The following is an 18,385-nucleotide window of genomic DNA, read 5'->3' on the forward strand; positions in this document are numbered from 1 at the left end:
TGGACTTGTCGAATTCGCCGCACACATTACAATTTTTTAATAAAATATATTTTTTCATTATTTTTGGCTTTTCTGCTGTACAGTTGTTTTCGTCTCAAAACCAAAAATTTTCTATTTTTCCAAATGGAACTTTTCCTAAAAGTTTTCCAATGGCCTAGATTTCTCTGAAGCAAAAATCGATTGATTTTTTACAACCTCCTACATTGAACACATCTTGCAGAACAGGTATATAAAAGAGACTAACATGTTTTTGTTCACAGCTCAACGAGCTCGTAAACGCGTTAGTATGTGGCTCTCTGGCTCAACAGAAATTGAACCCATTCGATTTGCAATTTAACTTTTTTCGCCTTCTTCACTTTAAAATTCTTCAACTGAAAATTCAGTTTTGCTCTTTCCAATTCCCATCGGGGGACAAATGTTCTCTTTTTTTTGCATTTTTGTTCCACCCCCTACTTCTCGTTTACTTTTTTCTTCTTACACCCCTAATTCCATTTCTCTCTCTGTTTTTTTGTTTTCTACTCATTTGCAGCACTAGTTTTTTTGGTTCGAGCTGAAGCTGATTGAAAGACAAGTGTATGTGCCAATGAGAGCTCGAAAATGAGCAAAATTCTTGGAAAATTTTGGAATTCAATTTATTTTTCGAGTTTTGTTTGCTTATTTACACATCTTTCCCCACGGGCATTTTGAGTGCTTTTATTCGAGAATTTTTCTTCAAATTTGGAGTTCTTCATATACTTTTTTAAAAACTTAAATTCAATAAATTTAGTCATCAAAATTTTTTTTTGAATTCATCGAAATTTTATTTTAAAAAAGCAGTTTGCACTAACCTGTAGGAAACTTGAAAGATTTTTAAAAGATTTGAAAACGGTACATGATTGAAAAAAAATATTTTTTGAACAAATTCACTGAAGTTTACATTTATCTCATTTAATCCCTAATTCTTTTTTTAATCTAAAATAGTAATTATTCTTCCAATAAAATTTCTCTCACTCTTCTGCTCGCATTTTCCGCGTCATTTTCCTTTCTGTATGTAGTAATAATAAAAACAACTAAAAATTTATATTTTTTACAGAGAAAAACAAGAAACAATCAGAGAAAAGCAAAATAAAAAGAAGACGCTGATGATTCAGTTTCAGTTTGTCAGGAATCGAAAATACGGTGAGAAATTGGAAGCGTAGAATTGTACTAATAAATTATTGAAACTTTATTCACCACTTTGTATCTACATGACCATTAAAAAAATATTTCTAGCATAGAAAACATAAGTTCTCACAGTTTGGTGTGCCAAGGTTTTGAGCTTCTACGTAGCCAAAATAGAGAAAACTAGACCACGTGCAGTTTTTCGAAAGTCGGTTTCATATAATTGTTGCAGTCATTTTTGAAAGCTAATTTCAGAACAGTTCGTGGTAGAAAATCAAACAAAAAAGCCTCGACCATGTAGTGAAACTTTCCTTAAAAAAATTGTTGAAATAGCAGCCAAATAATGGCAATTTCTGATTCCTAGGAACTTTTATTAAAAATTTCTATGAGATTTGTATTTTAAATACGTTTTTAATTACGTTTTTAAATAATTTATTTTTGAAAATTTCAAAAGCTCAAACCTGCAGCAATGTTCTAATTTTTTTAAATTTCAAACTGTTCTATTAGTTGGCAATTTACCAAAACTTGGCAAAATTTTTTGAAGTATTTATTTATGAAATTTGGTCATGTTGAGTGTATTTATACAAAGTCCTCATTTTAAATTGAAGTCAACTATAATTGTGCCAGCGGTCATTCGGAACTGTATACAATGATCACCTAAGAATCTATGTTTTTAAATTTTGAATGAGAAATGTGTCTACATAAAACCAAATTTTTCGGAGGCGAAACCTTACTGGTCGATTCTCCTTTTTTCAAGCCACCTTGCGAAATCTGCTGTTCAAATTAATTTAACTGGTATAAGAATTTTTGAGATTTTGACATTTCTATTATATTTCAAAATTTGAAAAAAAGTGTATAGTTCCTGGAAGCTATAAATCTTAATTTCATAATCCAAGTGGATTAGAACGCCTATTGATAATTCAAGGTGTGTTCTTATATCATCTGAAAATAGTTAAATTCAAAAGATGACACGTTTTTACATAATTTGCATACAGATGACTTCTTCTCTTCCTTCTTCTGTCTGCCACACCCCATCCAAATCATAATAGTTATGTCAAAGCCCCTCTCCTCCTTCAATTCTTTTCATTGTATTTAACCATTGTTTTCATTCAACACCACTTCTCCCTTTCCCCCGTAAAAATCCTATTTTCAGATGTGCTATTCAGGGTTTCCTTTTAGTCACAAATTAAGTGTCATCTTTTAAGAAGAGGGGGCTCCTTCTTAGTAAAAGAGCACCAAGAGTCCGCTCGGCACTCATTTTTCATTTTTGGTGTGAAGAAGAGAAGGGGGATGTGGGGAAGAAGCCTATCCGCAAAATTTTTGGTGTGAAGCATAATTTAGTGTTTGTTGTTTTTCGAGCCATTTCGTGTGGTCAAAATGAGTTTTGAATTTTAAATTTTTTCTTCATTCATCTTCTTATGATGATTGTTAGTTTTTAAAATTATAATCAAGAAATTTATTTTTTCATTTTGTTAAAAGTGTACCAATGTAGGAATAGCTAAAAACCATAGTGCTTTTAATTTTTCTGTTATGTTTTAATTTTTTAAAATTTTGGGCGTTCAAACATGCGGTAAAAAACCAAATTTTCAGTAACTTTGGCAATTTACCAAAAGATTATCAGAAACTTTTCAAAAGCTTACAAATTTGTATTTATGAAAAAGTTTCCACTGGCTCAAAGATTTTCTCCAGGCGCATTTTAGGATCCCCGAAAATCTGCTGTTTTTTCTAGAACATTTTTGAAATTTTTAAACAAAAAAAAATGATTTAAGCTTTTAGAATTAATTAGAACAATAAAAAATATATTACAATTTTCGTTATGGAAAAATTGAAATTCCTGATCCACATTTTTGTAGATATACCTGTTCTCGCCTATTTTCAAAATTTTTTGAATATTTTCTGTTCTCTCTGCAACATATAAAACTTTTTCCAACTTCGCTGTTAACAGAATAACATAGTTTTTTTGCCAGAATTATTCAATCCTAATTTTTTTTTTCCAGGAATTCCATTCTGTTGTCAGTGAGAGAGAACCGCGTTCAAATCAGAATGGGCTCACGCCTCTCATGTTCTTGCTCACAAGCCGAATGCTGGACGAATGATGAATCTACATTGAGGTTTGTTTTTTCTTTGAGAAATATCTATCACTACTTGTCATTCACACAGTTGGTTCGTGTTTATTATTCTAACACTCTGAAAAAAGATAGATATTATAGTTATGGTTAGAATAAACAAAAAGAGTGTGCGAAGGGGAATTGGTATTTGACAAATTGTAGATTGGATGAGGGGGACAAAAAATAGACAAGATTCTGACCGAGATGTCATTAATTTTCGTCAACTAGACACTTTGTTTCGGAAAAAAAGACAGTGGAGAAGAATAAAACCAACTTTTACATTGAAACATTCAAAATTTTAGTTTCTGCTATAAATAATAGAAAAAAGGTTTTTCAGTTAAATTATTCAAATTTAAACTTTATCAACGCAAATCTTTATTACAAAAAACTTAAATAATCTATAAAAACTGAAAAGCGACATTAATTATTCAATAAGAATTTTTATGAGGATTCATTCCATGAACCAAATGATGTACCATTTCTTCTGCATCCATTTCATCTTTAACCGTATTGATTTTCTCGTTTTGCTGATTTCGAATAATAAAATCAGAGGCGTACGCGTCGAAATATGATTTTTGTCGAATAAGTGAAAGAGTTGACTCCATTTTCGAACGATGTCTCACTGATTCGAGAATTCGAATTTTCTCATTGAGCAGCATGATCTTTGTCATTTCTCTGGAAAAATTTTGGAATTGCTGAAAAACTGTAGAAATTCAAATAAAAAACTAACGTGATAAGAGTGTAAACTGAAAATGACCACAATAAAAGGATGAAGCATTTTATATGCATCAGAGCTTCTTCGTCTTCAACTTGTTGCATTTCTTCCAATGTGTGGATTGCTGGAAATTATTGATTTTAGAGGTGTAGTAGAAAATGGGTTCTCAAAAATTTCAAGAATTTTTGAAAAAATTATTGTTCGCCAGAGATATGACTCTAAAAACTATATCTTAATTAAATGTTTTTATTTTACTCACTTTGAGAATATGTAGGCGGTAGGTAGGCAGGAAAGTATTGCCTCGTATCATTTTTTTGATTATAAAAACCTACGAGTTGTCTTAGCAATTGTGATTGCTTCAAGCCACAGCAAAACGCAACATGCACTGACACAAATCATAAGGAACACCACTTTTATTATTACCTGAAAATTTAAGATTCATTCGTATATATATGCTTATTTACTTTGTTCAAAACTTACTTTAAAAATAGAACAGACTGTAGAGCGAACAATCGAATTATTCCATTGAAATCCTAGTCCATCAATCTGAAAAAAAAATTGATTAATATATTTTGATAAAAAGAAAGATTACCAGGTCAACTTTTTTAATATTCAAAGGAACATCACCTGGCTGGGCCATTTTTGAAAGTTTAGACGAAAAAGTGAACAAATAGTTTTCAGAATTTTAGTTTACGCGATGGCGAATTGTTGGTATTTTAAGGTTCACGTATTGAAAATGTGCAATACTTTAAAATTTTGTTAAATATTGTACCTTACGATAGAAATGTTAAAGCTGAAAACTACATTCAAAGAGTATCAAATTTAAAAAAATTTTTAAAGTTGTTTGTGTTTTGCTCATCTTGCTAATTTTGCTCAAAATTTTCTTTGAAGGACTTTCAGTGAACATTTATTTACTGGAACACTTCGGTATGCTGTATAACCATATAAGTTTCCAATTAAATCTAAACCCGGGGCGGGCAAACAATTTTTCCGGTAAATAGGCATATTGCCGGAATTGAAATTTCCGGCAAATCGGCTAACCGATCCTATGAACCTATGAATGTTTGTACATCTATTTTGAAAAGTAAGCAAATTCTATCAAAATATCTAGAAAAAACGAGATAATATTTCGAAAAAAAGGCACATTTTTAATTGTTTCCGTCTTATAAAAAATCCCCCAACTTCCGGCAAAATGTTGTTTGGCAAACGGCAAATTGGCAATTTCCCGAAAATCAAAATTTCTGGAAAATCGGCGAACGGTAATTTGCCGATTTGCCGAACTTGTAGACAAAAAAATTTCCTGAACGACAATTGCCGCCCACCCCTGATCCAAACTACTCAAATGAAGGAGGTCCCATCTCAGTTTGGTGAATTATAGTTGATATGAGACACAGGCATATAATTGCCAAACGATGCAAATCTGCCAATGAATGTTTCCGGCCAATTGATTTCTTAAATCAAAAGGAACAAAAGTGTGAAGAGAACTAATTAAAAAAGTGTTCATTTCTTAATTATGGATTTTATTACTCTATTCGATTCCATCAAGGACACGAACACTTTTCTTCAAATAAGACACTTTTGTCATTCAAGTGATCTCATCCTTTTGTTTGAATATGCCTTGTGATTGTGTAAGAGACCTTATTGAAAACAAATAAGTATCACTTGACATTTATTACAACTTAGAAGATTGACTCTCACATCCAATTATTTTCAGAATTGACGCGGAGTTGTTTGAGTTATCACAGGACGGACAAAAGTGGGATAAGCTTGACGGAAGGCTGGCCAACGTGAGTATTTATTGTCATTTTATGGCTTCTTTTTCGCGCACAATGTACCCTGTAGCATCTTAAATTTCGAAAATTTTTGGAAAGGCTCCCGGTTCTTTTTTTTTTAATGCAGACAAGGGGTGTGCGCCAAATTCGGCAAATCGACTTTTTTTTACTATTCGGCAAATTTTCCATACATCCCTGGTGCAGACATTAACATTTTTTAAACGAAATATTGACTTTGGAGGTAGGCCAAAAAATATGCGTTTTTAATCAATTTTTCAAATCAAAATATTACGAAAATGTAATAACAAAACTTGCTGCTGTCTCGAAAGTAGTTTTGTAAACCTTTACTGAATTTTTGGAATGAGTGGCAAAGTGTTTTGCGAGGCTCGTGTTCAAAATTGTATTCCAGTTTTTTTAAAAGCTAGTCCAAACACTTGACTAAGTTGTAAAATGTGGAAGTGGCTGGTTGGTTTTGTAGTTTTTGAGATTTGGAAAAAATTCAAACGAAGAGATATGTCAAAATCGAGAAATTGCTTTTTCAAAAGTTGGATTTATCGTTCTTCCTTGATTTTTTTTTCTCTGTGATAATTCTGAATTTAATATTACTTTTAAATATCATCCCCATTCACGCTGCTCCACCTTTAATTAGTTATCTGAAAAACTAGGAGCAGTTAAGAAAATGTTTTAATGGAAAAATTCCCATGACTACGTATAAATATTTGTGTCATACTTTCATATTCTACCTAGCAAATGCCAAAACCCAATGGTAATAAATCATAATCCAATAACTTTTTCCCTCCAAACGACGACGCCATCATCATCTTCTTCATCCCTTTCCTCATCCAATTCCCAATTTTCTTGTTTCAGGTACGTGTATTCAACGCATTCGACGACTCTTCCCCACGTCTTCTTGCCACATCATCATCCGGTCAAGTTCTTCTGGACACTCTAATTCCAATGGGTTAGTTGTCTTTAGACACACCTTTCAGTGTGTATTTTCATCTATTTCAAAAATCTAAAAGAGACCGAATGACTCTTTTTTAACTTAAAAATGCATAGGTGTGGACAGAAAAGAGGTGTGACCTCAAGAGAAAATGAATGAAAACCGGGCACAAGCAAACTGCTTGTTTTTGACGAGTTCTCTCCCTTTTAAACTGAGATTTTCAAAGCTTTCCGGAATTTAAAAAAATATTCTCTCACTTATTTTGACTTTTTGTATTGGAATGCAACTTTTATATTACATCCAAATTAATAGGAAAAATACAGTAAATGAAATCCAAAATGTATGAAATCGGAGCGTCGTTGTGCCCATATTTTTCATATTTCCACTTTTTATAAACTTTTGGGTAAAAGAATTTCAAGGGCCTTACACATTTGGGTTCATCTCCCACCTCCGCAAACCGTAGTCCACAGTACAGGGGCACCAGACTGGTTTTCCAGCAACTATGCACGTCATAAACCACAATTACTTACTTTTTCATAATTTCTCATTTCCCCTCCAACTCTCTCTCTATCCTTATCCCACTTACTTTCTCAGACGTGATAAAATATTGAAAATCCTCCCCCTCGTCCCCAAGTGCTTATCAAACAATTATATTATGAAGTGAGAAGAGGCTAGAGGACGAACACAAAAGTTTTCTCGACAAAATATGGCTCATTTTTACCTCCTCTGTTGCTCTTTGCTCCGGCCAACACAGGGTTGTTGTGTGCATTTATTTCCAGTCGCATGGCGACTTTCTTCGTCTCCACCCAAAAAGTCCTACTTTTTTATGTCTTATATGTATATATATGTGCACATGTATATCTCTTGTTTTCAGGAGAAAAGGTTCATAAAGTCAGCGACTTTTTTGTGTATTTGAAGACGGAAGGAAGAACAATTGGATTCAATACGTTAAGCTCGAGGGACACTTCCTTACTCATTTCTCAGGTTAGTGAAAATTTAAATAATTAAAAAAAATGTAAAACTGAAAATAAAATCGAAAATTGTTTAGTTTATTTTCAAAACAAGCTACATCCCTTTATGTATTCTTTATTAGCCTCATTTAAGAAAAAATTGGAAAAAAAATTCCGAAAAAAAAAAGATTTTGACTATTCTAGACTACTAGAGAAAACATAGACCAATAAAGATACTTTGATAAGCCTAGATTTAATTTTTGATTTTTCTGGTAAAATATATTTCTGGCGCTACTTCTGATATTCTGTATCCTGGTTTTATTTCTCTCTTTAAAGAATTCTGTAATCCAAAAAAAAACGGAAATTAAAAATATCCCATTAATCAACTTCACTTGTCTCTCCAACACACTATATTCTTTTTCAAAACAAATTCATAAAACACCCATATGATTTTTTATTGTATCTTTTTTCAAAACTGATAAGCTTAATTTTGGACTATACAATGCTTATCATTGATGGCAATTGGACATTATCATATTACAAATTATTGAAAACTTGATTTTTTTCCGCTTTTGTGTAGTTATTTTCAAGCTTTTCCGGAAATTTTCGTTAGTGAAAAACATCTAGTATGTATATTGGCGGGACTCAATTTATCTTAACTTCTATCTGAACTTTTTAATATTGCAAATATGACTGAAAAATATAATTTGTAGCAAAATCACCAACCAAATTTAAGGTCACATAGGTTTGAATAGGTGTTAAAGGAAAACAATTAAAATTTAAAATATTTCTCCGATCCTACTAAAAAAATCAAACAAAAATTCAGGCGACAAATACAACTGCCTTCAATATGTTTCAACATTCATTCTCAGTTTCCGTATCCAGAATTGCTACATTTGAAGGTGATTCTATTCAACCTTGTGATGAGCAGCCAGAAACGTCAAATGTAAGAATTTCCAAGAAAAAAGTTTTAAAAAGTATATACTTTTCAGGTCTCACTAAATCCGTTAAATATGGTTTTCAACTACAAAGGATCACCTGTTGAGATTGATTTGGTAAGGGATTTTTATCAGAAAATTGGAAAAAAATTCTTTTCTCAAAAATTTTTCATGAACAACTTAAATTTGATTTTTGCGCAAAGGAGTCAAAGCAAAGTACGAGAAGAACGCCCATCCATTTTGTAGGCCGAGCCTGATACGCCTCGTTACTCTCCGTTGCGGGACCCATTACTGCGAAGCTTTGGGGCGAAATTCAAACTTTTGTTCTACCTACCTGCAATAAAAGAAGTCTGGCTGTAAAAAGAATAAACGCATTTAACAATATTAAAAAATATTCACTAGGGAATGGTCAGCTTAGGGGTGAGGTACCTAGAGACACCACATATGCCAAACGGAAGCTGAGATCATTGGCTACAAGAATATGCTTACAAATTCTGCAACGGACCTCTGGGAGTCTGGAAATTCTTGTCTGAAATTATGCTTTTGAATGCTCGAAAGTGGTAAGAATTTAGAATTTATTACAGAAAAACGTGAAGTTGAATACCTAGAAAAGATGAAAATGTGTTTTGATACAGTGCATACAGTACTTGTTTCAAGTATAAAACTAATTTTATTAATTAAACGTTTTTCTGTAATAAATTCTAAATTCTTACCACTTTCGTGCATTCAAAAGCATAATTTCAGACAAGAATTTCCAGACTCCCAGAGGTCCGTTGCAGAATTTGAAAGCATATTCTTGTAGCCAATGATCTCAGCTTCCGTTTGGCATATGTGGCGTCTCTAGGTACCTCACCCCTAAGCTGACCATTCCCTAGTCAGCTAATTTTTTAAAAACATTTCTCCTTCTTTTTGATCTTCTTTTTGATTTGATTATTTGTAAAATATCATAATTTGAACAAAGAAAAGTTTTAAAAAGTTGCCAAAAAAGTAATAAATTTTTCGGAAAACGGAAAGGAATCTTAGTAATACTTTAATGAGTTCAAGCTCAAATTTTTCTTTCAGCTGGAATGTTTCGCGTGCTCATCAGAAGCTGAAAACTGTGTCGACATAGCACATGCCAACAACATATTTCGTGTAATTGTGTCAGCACATGCTCATCTTTTTCTTATTCAAGCTCTGAATGTATCATCACTTCTTCTTGCTCGAACCACCTCGAATCTAGTTGCCATCAATTATTTGGCTCGGCAAAATGATAAAATTCAACAAAAATTGATTGCTCTGTTGGAAACATCAGAATCAAGTGAGAATGCGTCGAAGGAAGATATTCGACAAATGCTTCTTCTGAAGAATGTAGTAGTGACACAGAGATTGAACTCACTTCAACAGAGAGCACTACCGGGAATTGAGGTGTGTTTCAACTTTTTTATTCGGTGGTCCATCTTGCCCTACGATTGTCTTGCAGCCCCACAAATCGTTTAAAAAAATTTACTGAATTAAAAAGTCAGTCTCCGGGAACTTTTTTCGAAAACAAATTTGAATATTTTTTCAAAAATTGAAAATGTTTTTTTCTTGTTTAAAAAAGTCTATAAGAAATTTCAAAAAATGGTCATGATTGTCGTGTACCCAAAATTTCAAGCAGTGTGGCAGAACCTCACTTTTTCATGTTTCCTTTTGTCTGTATAGCCGGAGTAGAGACAGTTTTCACCTTTTTTTTTTAAGATTGTGACTTAAAAAAAAAATGTAGAGCTCTTTCCAATTAAGACTGGTTTAAAAACCTCCGCAATACTGTAACACGAGCTCTCGCTTTTTTTCCTCCTTCCCTCTTCCACTCAAATTTCAGTATTATTTGAGAATGTCAAAAACATCTATCCTTTGCCTCAGCATCTCCTAAAAAAAAGAAGCATTCCTATAGAAAGTGTTCATAATAAAATCGAGAAGAACCTCGCCACAACTACTACTACTTTCTTGTTGCATTCAATGCTTCTTCTCTTCCTTTATCATTTCTTTTTCCTCCTTGCTCTCCTCCTTCAAACAAACATTCGTACTCACCTCCCTTTTTCCCTCCATTTTCTTCATTCCATTCCACCGTTAGGCGTTTTTTTCTCGGTCATCCATTTGTAATTGGTTGTCGAGAAATCTGATTGATGAAGTTTTCCCTTTTTATTCGGTCAAGTACTCATTCAGCTTCTTCTTCACTTTTTGTACGGTCATCTCTTCATTCTGCACTATTCCAGTTGTTTGGGTTGCCAAGTGCAATTTGTATTGTGACTGGGCTTCTTGAAAAGTAGCAAAAAAAAGAGAAAATTATATAGGAAACTATAAGAAGCCAGTTTCCTTTCCTTCTTCATATTCCTATTCTCCTAAAAAAATATTCCAGTGATTCTGAAACATATTTAACTCTAATGACACTTCGTACTGTATCCTACAGCACATTTGGGCGAATTATTTTAAACCACTTATATGGTGCCAAAATGAGCAAAAAATCATACTAAAAACTTTCAAATTTTTCTTTTGAATTTGGTTTATTTACACAAATACTCTGACTTTTGAAAGTCGGTCCAAAACAAATTTTTTGTTTTAATTATTTGTATTCTAACGTTGTATGAGTTCGAAATTTCTCAGAAATTCCTTACAAACTCAGATTTTTCCAAAAATTATTTTTCACAAGTAGGCACTAGGCAGGCGTAGGTTGCCTTACAGGCATCAATTGTTGAAACATACATATTTCAGTCATCCTTTTTGACTTTCAATTGGAATTTTTTCAGATTTCAGATTTCTCAACTTCAAGATAAAAATCTCGGAAAATCTGTGAACCAGTTTACATATTTTCAAACTTAAAATCCAAAAAACCATGCCAAAAATGACCTTTTTCTATCTTTTAGTGTTGTTGAAAAAAAGAAGAAGCCACATAAAAGTTGTGTACACATGAAATTGTTCAAGCAAATATTGAATAGAAAGAGGAATTTGGTTCTTTGTACTAAATTGACAAATAGATGTATTTAACACTTTGAAACGTTAACTCTAGTTTTTGGAAAAAAAACTCTAAAAATATTTTGTGCAAGTGCTCAAATGGGGTTTTCAGCACTTCACAATATTTTATCAAGAAAATAATTAAATTTCATTTGGGAATTTATTGAAAATAATTTGGGCAGGCAACTATTCAACTTTTCTCAATTTTTGAGATAACATAATTAAGATACTGTTAGAAAAATTTTTTGAATTAATTTTGAATTGTCGATTCGATATTGGTAAATTGCCGGAATAAAAATTTCCGACAAAAATCGGCAAATTGCCGGAATTGACATTTCAGGCAAATCGGCCAATCGGCAAATTGCAGCTATTGAAAATTTCCGGCAAACCCGCTGCTCCACGCTTGGTTCTGAAACTTTCCAGCTAAAATTCCTATTTGACCATCTATGAGCCCAGAACGTAGCTCTTGCTCTCTGAGACCCAGTAGATATTCCATCAGACTCTCCACTCATATAAATCTCAAAGAAAACCAGTTCACGTAATTCAAATGGATCCAACGTGTGGTCAAGTGTGTCTCTCTCTCTCTCTCTCTTCCTTTCCGACATGTTGATCTGACAATTCTGTTTACTTAACACGTTCCCATTTTACAAATGTTGTGTCGTAGTGATGGTTGCTGCATCTTCACAGATATGTATGTGCGAATGTAACATTTATGTATACTATTGGTGAAGAAGCATGAATAAAGAGGCACTGAGAGAAACAGGCGTCAAGTGCAAAATATGAGAAGAGAGAGAGAGGGGGAGGCAAATTAAAATGAATTGGTTGACCGGATTTCTCGAGTACTGTCACTCTGTCTCTCCTCATGTCTCTGGATCTCTTATGCCAATCCAACTAAATCCTTGCCCTCCTCTTCAATCAAGCTGCTTTTTGCCCCCTGACTAATTATTGTTCCATGCTTCTTCGACAGTACTTTTTTTAAGCTATAAGAAAACCTAAACCATGTTATTTTCCCAAAATTTTATAACTTTGACTTTAAAGCTTTCAACTTTGAAAATGTTTTTTTGAAAATCTGACTCTTTTTAAAACAAATAGACGGGTCAAGCAGGCCGTGATTTCCGTTAAGGCTGCCTGGTAGGCATGCTTGCCTACTTTCCACTTAAGCGTAGGTAAGCGTAGCAAAGGTATTCTACTTACACTTGTTGATTTGGGAATTTTTGACTTCAATAATTTTTTTACTAACACAAGTAAATGTACATCTTGAGGAAATAGGAAAATAAGTTTTCAATATACTCGCGTAGGCATAAAATAGGCGTATGTTGCCTAGTAGGAAGGCATGTGTTTTTGCCCAGCTCCAATGAAAATGAAATTTCCAAAAATAATTCTGAAGTTTTTTTTTTTTAATTTTTTTAAAATTTGGCAGTCTGCCAAAACTTTTACTGGAAATTTTGAAAAATGGAATACAATTCAGGATAATTAATTTTGATTTCAAATTTTTTGTTCTATGTTGAGTATATTTTTGACAAAAAACAATTGTATAGACTTGATTTATTAGTTACTACGAACCTAAAAACTTTCAAAAACCTAGTAAAACTTATCAAACAAAAAAACCTTCATCATATGCCCTTCTCATTTAATACCGGATGCTCCAAGTGCTCAACTTCCTTTTTCTTCTTTTCTTTTTATTTTCTTCTCCCTCTGTGTGTATTTCCCTGTTTCTCTCACTTTCCATGTTTGATGATTCTATTCTTCTTCGTTTTCTTTCCGAAACAACAAGATTAGCACCTTTTCCAAATTCATTCTCTTGTTCTTTTCACCGTATTTCACAGACATCAAGTTTCGAGATGTTTAAAATTTTTATGAATACTTTCTTTTTTCAGCTTATCCAACACGATATCTCACCTCAAATTGATCAGAAGCTACTCGAAAAGTGTCGACTTCCATCACTGTTTTTATATCATTTTAATATGAATTCGTTTCGAATGTAAGTTTTTTTCACATAATCTGATGAACCACTTCACTCTGTTGATATTTTTCAGAGGAAATTTTTTCAAAGATTTGTTTTTTTAAAGTAATTTTCAGTATTGCTTTAGCTAGACTGGGATGTCTTTTTTATTTTTATTTTTTTGAATTTTTGGCAAAAGATTTGTAGACAAAACAAAACAAACAAACAAAAAGTTTCAGACATGATCTGAAGAAAAGAAAATTTAAAAAATTTTGGTTTTGAAATTTATTTAAAATTCAGAATTCAATTTTTTTTGGTGAAAGCCTTGGTCCTAGACTCTCAAAATTTGAGTTGATACAAACTTTAAAGTTTTACTATGTCATTGCCTCAGAAATGACCCTTAGACCTTAGAAATGGCTTAAAGCATTTCTCCAACTTGGTATGCTTTACCTTTAATGCAATTCGTAGTTTAAAGACTGACAAGCAAATAAACAAAAATCGTTTATCAGTAATAATCGTAGTAAAACATTTTATCAAGTTGAAAAGCAAAACTCATAAAATGCTCATTACCAAATGTGTCAAATTTGAGATGGCGAAAACCAATGGAAACACGTGACATGAACACAATGGGATCATCAATGGCATCCACCAGTCAATACCATCAGATTCCGATTCAAATCCAGAATCAGAATCCGTTACCGTCTCAACAGATTCAGCCACAACAACAACAACAATACCATCCACCAGATCATGTGACAACTCATAATGGTACAACTACGTTTCATACTACGGTAGGTGCATTTTTCAAAAAGCAAGAAAAATTGCTCCAACTTCCAACTACCTAACTCAAAAATTCCAGAATCCCACAAAACCAAGACTTTGTGAAGGATCGTTGGCTCCTGGATGCTCATTGGCCGAGGCATCCGAACAGAGAAAACGAGAGATGGCGGAGCAGAAAAAAGAGTTGGCAGGCCCATCTTCCGCAGAGGATTACTTCGTCAGAAAGACAAATGGACGTCTTGGACTCACTATATACGCGCATAACGATGATGGGGTCATCAGGGCTGAGGTATGTGTAGCCGGTGATCGAGTACTTGACAATTTTGGTCTTTTTGAGATGGAAAAGGGGGTTGCAAGAAAGCGTTTTAATGAGTTTATTACAAAAATGCAGTTCACAAAGTCTCAAAGTTTTTCGGTGAATTCTATTCAAATTTGAATTAAAATCTTGACCTTTAATTTATGGGGTTATTCAAGTAGTGTCGGAAAATTAAAAAGTGTAGAAAAAATACGTCACAACTTTATTCAAGTATATAAAAACATGTATTTAAATACATTTGTGACGTCACAAATGTATTTTAATACATTTTGCTACATTACTTGAATAACCCCATTAGTACTAACAACAAGTACCAGACTTGATTAGGGTGCTACAAAAAATTTTCCCATGAGGGGTCATTTTGAAATTGAAAAAAAGAAACCAATCCGGTTTTTTTCACTACTTTCGGAGCCCGAAAAAATTCCCAAAAGTGAATTTTATTAGTGTGAACGCCTTTTAGCTTTGAATGAAAAATATTCATCCTACCAACAACAAAAAATATCAAAAAAGGTTTAAGATTTTTTAAATAATTTATTTTGATTTTTGTTTAATTTTTGATCTACCCCACATTTAATGCTCTGATTTTATAGTTTCATAGTCATTTTTCATAGTATCCATTCAAATTACATAATTTTAGGTTCGTGGAGTGACGTCATTTGCTCCGAGATGTGCTCAAGTTGGAGATTCGGTTGTAGCGGTAGACAGTGAACTCATATCATCAGTTAGAAACGCTTCGGATGTTGAGAAACTTTTGAGAATCGGAAAAGTAATACATTTACGAAGAAAGACTCCTCTAACTCCAAGAGTAAGTTTTCCAAAGTTCCGAAACTTGGTAATCCGTTCGGGTTCAGGCACCGTCTCAACTCGACGCAACTAATGTCAATAAGAAAACGGGCTGTGCAAAGTTGGCGATGGCTCTGCAAGAATTGTTGGTCACTGAGAAGAAATATGTCAGCGATCTTCGAGAGGTAAGGGATCCCAAAAAGTTATAGAATTGAATAATTTACGATTTCAGATGAATGAAGTTTTTCTGTGTATGAGACAAGTCCGAGATATTATGAATGCAGCAATACGGTTGTATAAAATGCAAACATCGTTTGTGGACAGTATTGAGGAAGCCATTGGAGACATGAGTAGACAGGATATTTCTGTTGCTCAGATTAGGGTGAGCTTCTTTAGAAAAAGGCTATCTGTAACTTAAAGAAGTCAACCGTTTCCTATTTGGAATATTTAAAAAAAATTTATATGATAAAAGTAATGGGATTTGGATGAAAAAATTAAATTTTACAGCAGAACCCTCTAAAATGTATTAGATTTTTCTGAAAATTTTTAATTAAAGTTTCGCCCAAATTTTGGGAAACGTTGGTTTTGAAAAAAAAATTAAAATATTGTACTTTCGTAAGAAAAACACAACTAAACATTTATGTATGGCAAGCTGAAAAAGCTTTGTGCATTTACAGAAAAATTATAAAATTGAAAGCTGAGATTATTTTTATTATTTTTTTTACAAATTGCTGCTTCAATTTACACAACAAATATTTTGAAAATTTTCTAGGAATTCAATAAATTTGATATTTTATTCTTTTTGTAGTGATTGAAAAATAATATAAATTTTATGTTTTCAGGATTCTGTAATGCGAGTGTGTGCAGTATTCATCAACAAATGTTCTGATTTCAAAATCTATGCAGAATATGCAGCCGGTTACCATCTCCTCCAACATGAGATCAAAAACAAAAAAGAGCTTCTATCAAAATTGGAAGCTGTAAACAGTACAAGAGAGCAACATTGTTCTTGGGAATCTCGGATGATTAAACCAGTCCAGAGAATTGTACAATATCCACTTTTACTGAAAAACATTGCCGATGCACTTCCGAAGGATGCACGAGAGAGGGTTCAAGTGGAGGCAGCATTGCAAAAAATGCAGACGTCTGCAGAATATGTGAATGAAATGCAAAGGCTTCATGAAGATTATGCACAATATATGGAGACTGTTAGGAAAGCTAATGAGCCAATGTTGGCTGAAAAGGTGAGGATGTTTTTTGCTCAAGCGGTCATATACGAAAATGGTCTTTAAAATTTAATAATTGAACCGGGTCTCTCAGGAATTTGAATTCTTGGAAATCCACCTCTTCTTTCTTTATGTATTTTTAAATTTGTGTTATTAATGTCAAATCAGTCCAAAATTTATTCAAAATGACCGACCATGACCATGTTCACATTTCTTGCCTACAAATTTTGATGAAAACATTCTGGCAGTTTATCAAAACCATAATTATGAGATGTAAATGTTAAAAACAAATTTTTCAGAGTCTTCGCCTCGACACTCGAGAGCTTCTAGTTTTTGCACACATAAAATGGAGAGATGCTCCAGCGGAGCACTACGTTGTGTTCGTGTTTCACTCTTTAATACTGCTCCTTCCATCGTATGCTAGGAAAGAGATTAAGGTAATTCATTCGAGCTTTAAATATTTTCTAATTTTTAAAAATTAATTTTTGAAGATGAAATGGACTCGTGTCCTCCCAATAAATGAAGTTGATATCAACGAAATGCCAAATGATGCATTAAATCTAAAACTTTATCATGCTGCTTTTGAAGGACCAAATGGACAATTAAGTCATTGTAAGTCACACTTTAATAATCCCATTTCCCCCATATTGCAATTATAATCATTTTCAGCCAATCCAAATACAGTCTACAATATTGAATGTTGTCAATCTCAACTGAAACAGCATCTTATCAAAAATATCAAAAAAGCTCGAACTTTATTCTCTCGAGAATCACATCGTCCATTAAGTGGATCTAGTCAATCGGATGGTGGTTATGTGTCAGAAGTCTCTAAGGAACATCGAAATTCAAAATAGATAATGGATCTTGTTTGTATATTTTGCCCAAATTTTCTTATATTTTGTTGCCCCAAATCGCTAGTCCAAATATTCAAACGGGTGTTGTCGTAAACTGAGCAAAATGAACTGTTTTTATTTTTCAAACTCCCTCGTGTTTCACTGCGGACATAAATTTATCCCCGCAAAACAAACTGAGAGTACTGTTATTTTAGCTTATAAAAATATTGATAAGATTGTCTCAAAAGTAGAGTAGTACCAGCATTTCAACCAGGAGTGGGTGGCAATTGCAGTTCGGCAAATTTTTTGTCGAAAAATTCGGCAAACTGGCAAATTGCCGGTTTGCTGATTTGCCGGAAACTTTCATTCCCAACACTTTGTCAATTTGCCGATTAGACGAAAATTTTGATTTTCGGCAAATTGTCAATTTGCCATTGGCCGAACACCAATTTGCCGGAAGTTTTTAGAGACATTTTTTATAAGACGGAAACACTTCAAACTGTGCCTTTTTGAAATTTCTTTTCCGTTTTTTCTTGATTACTTTTCACAAATATTAGGAACATTCATAGGATGCGTACAGTTTTGCTGATTAAAATTGAAATTCAGTAATTTCCGAAAAAAATGTACAAAACCACAATTTGCAGAAAATTTTTGGCAAATCGGCAATATGCCGGAAATTTTAAATCCCGGCAATTTGCTGATTTGCCCATTTGCCGGAAAAAAAATCATTTGCCACTCACCCCTGATTTCCACCATTTCAACCAAATCTAAAAATACTATACAACACTTATTTTGAGATTTGAAGAAAAACTATACAGTCGCCTTGTCTTATGCTCCTCTTTTCTGAAAAATCGTGAAAAATACCAGAAGAATGACACAGAAAACAATAAATAAAAATGCTCGTTGAATTTGCATAATTTGGTGGTGGTGAGGGAAGGTACTGTAACGTTCGCAGAACGACTATAAAAG

At 33.1% G+C, this 18,385-nt stretch overlaps 2 protein-coding genes and 3 non-coding genes across 5 annotated transcripts; 3 read left to right on the top strand and 2 right to left on the bottom strand.

The window, feature by feature from the left end:
- The first annotated feature begins 1,070 nt into the window (after nucleotides 1-1,070).
- Nucleotides 1,071-17,570, top strand: tiam-1 (DH domain-containing protein). The gene is made up of 18 exons (NM_058966.7): nucleotides 1,071-1,158; nucleotides 3,138-3,251; nucleotides 5,678-5,750; nucleotides 6,603-6,696; nucleotides 7,553-7,662; nucleotides 8,455-8,574; nucleotides 8,621-8,683; nucleotides 9,629-9,973; nucleotides 13,414-13,517; nucleotides 14,068-14,269; nucleotides 14,338-14,547; nucleotides 15,212-15,379; nucleotides 15,426-15,542; nucleotides 15,590-15,739; nucleotides 16,200-16,601; nucleotides 16,883-17,020; nucleotides 17,075-17,195; nucleotides 17,253-17,570. The coding sequence occupies exons 2-18, from the start codon at nucleotides 3,184-3,186 to the stop codon at nucleotides 17,435-17,437; spliced, it is 2,670 nt and encodes an 889-aa protein (NP_491367.3). The 5' UTR covers nucleotides 1,071-1,158; nucleotides 3,138-3,183; the 3' UTR covers nucleotides 17,438-17,570.
- On the top strand, nucleotides 2,253-2,442 carry T21E12.8. The gene has a single exon (NR_050069.1). It is a non-coding gene; the product is annotated as an Unclassified non-coding RNA T21E12.8 (non-coding RNA).
- T21E12.7 lies at nucleotides 2,281-2,414 on the bottom strand. Its single transcript, NR_050070.1, has one exon. It is a non-coding gene; the product is annotated as an Unclassified non-coding RNA T21E12.7 (non-coding RNA).
- On the top strand, nucleotides 3,398-3,483 carry T21E12.6. The gene has a single exon (NR_050071.1). It is a non-coding gene; the product is annotated as an Unclassified non-coding RNA T21E12.6 (non-coding RNA).
- Nucleotides 3,607-4,624, bottom strand: T21E12.5 (Guided entry of tail-anchored proteins factor 1). The gene is made up of 5 exons (NM_058965.3): nucleotides 4,556-4,624; nucleotides 4,444-4,509; nucleotides 4,296-4,386; nucleotides 3,979-4,087; nucleotides 3,607-3,923 (listed from the first exon to the last, which is right to left on the bottom strand). Exons 1-5 carry the CDS (start codon nucleotides 4,601-4,603, stop codon nucleotides 3,677-3,679), a joined length of 561 nt encoding a protein of 186 aa, NP_491366.1. The 5' UTR covers nucleotides 4,604-4,624; the 3' UTR covers nucleotides 3,607-3,676.
- Nucleotides 17,571-18,385: the final 815 nt, after the last annotated feature.

This window comes from Caenorhabditis elegans, chromosome I, assembly GCF_000002985.6.
Source record: "Caenorhabditis elegans chromosome I".
Classification (NCBI taxonomy): Eukaryota; Metazoa; Nematoda; class Chromadorea; order Rhabditida; family Rhabditidae; genus Caenorhabditis; species Caenorhabditis elegans.

Coding starts and splice junctions, on each gene's coding strand:
- T21E12.5 (NM_058965.3), bottom strand. CDS start 4,603: ATGGCCCAGCCAGGTGATGTTCCTTTGAATATTAAAAAAGTTGACCTG. Junction 4,510..4,555: donor ATATTAAAAAAGTTGACCTG/GTAATCTTTCTT, acceptor TTTTTTTTTCAG/ATTGATGGACTAGGATTTCA. Junction 3,924..3,978: donor TCAGTTTACACTCTTATCAC/GTTAGTTTTTTA, acceptor AAATTTTTCCAG/AGAAATGACAAAGATCATGC.
- tiam-1 (NM_058966.7), top strand. CDS start 3,184: ATGGGCTCACGCCTCTCATGTTCTTGCTCACAAGCCGAATGCTGGACG. Junction 7,663..8,454: donor CTTCCTTACTCATTTCTCAG/GTTAGTGAAAAT, acceptor ACAAAAATTCAG/GCGACAAATACAACTGCCTT. Junction 17,196..17,252: donor AAATGGACAATTAAGTCATT/GTAAGTCACACT, acceptor AATCATTTTCAG/CCAATCCAAATACAGTCTAC.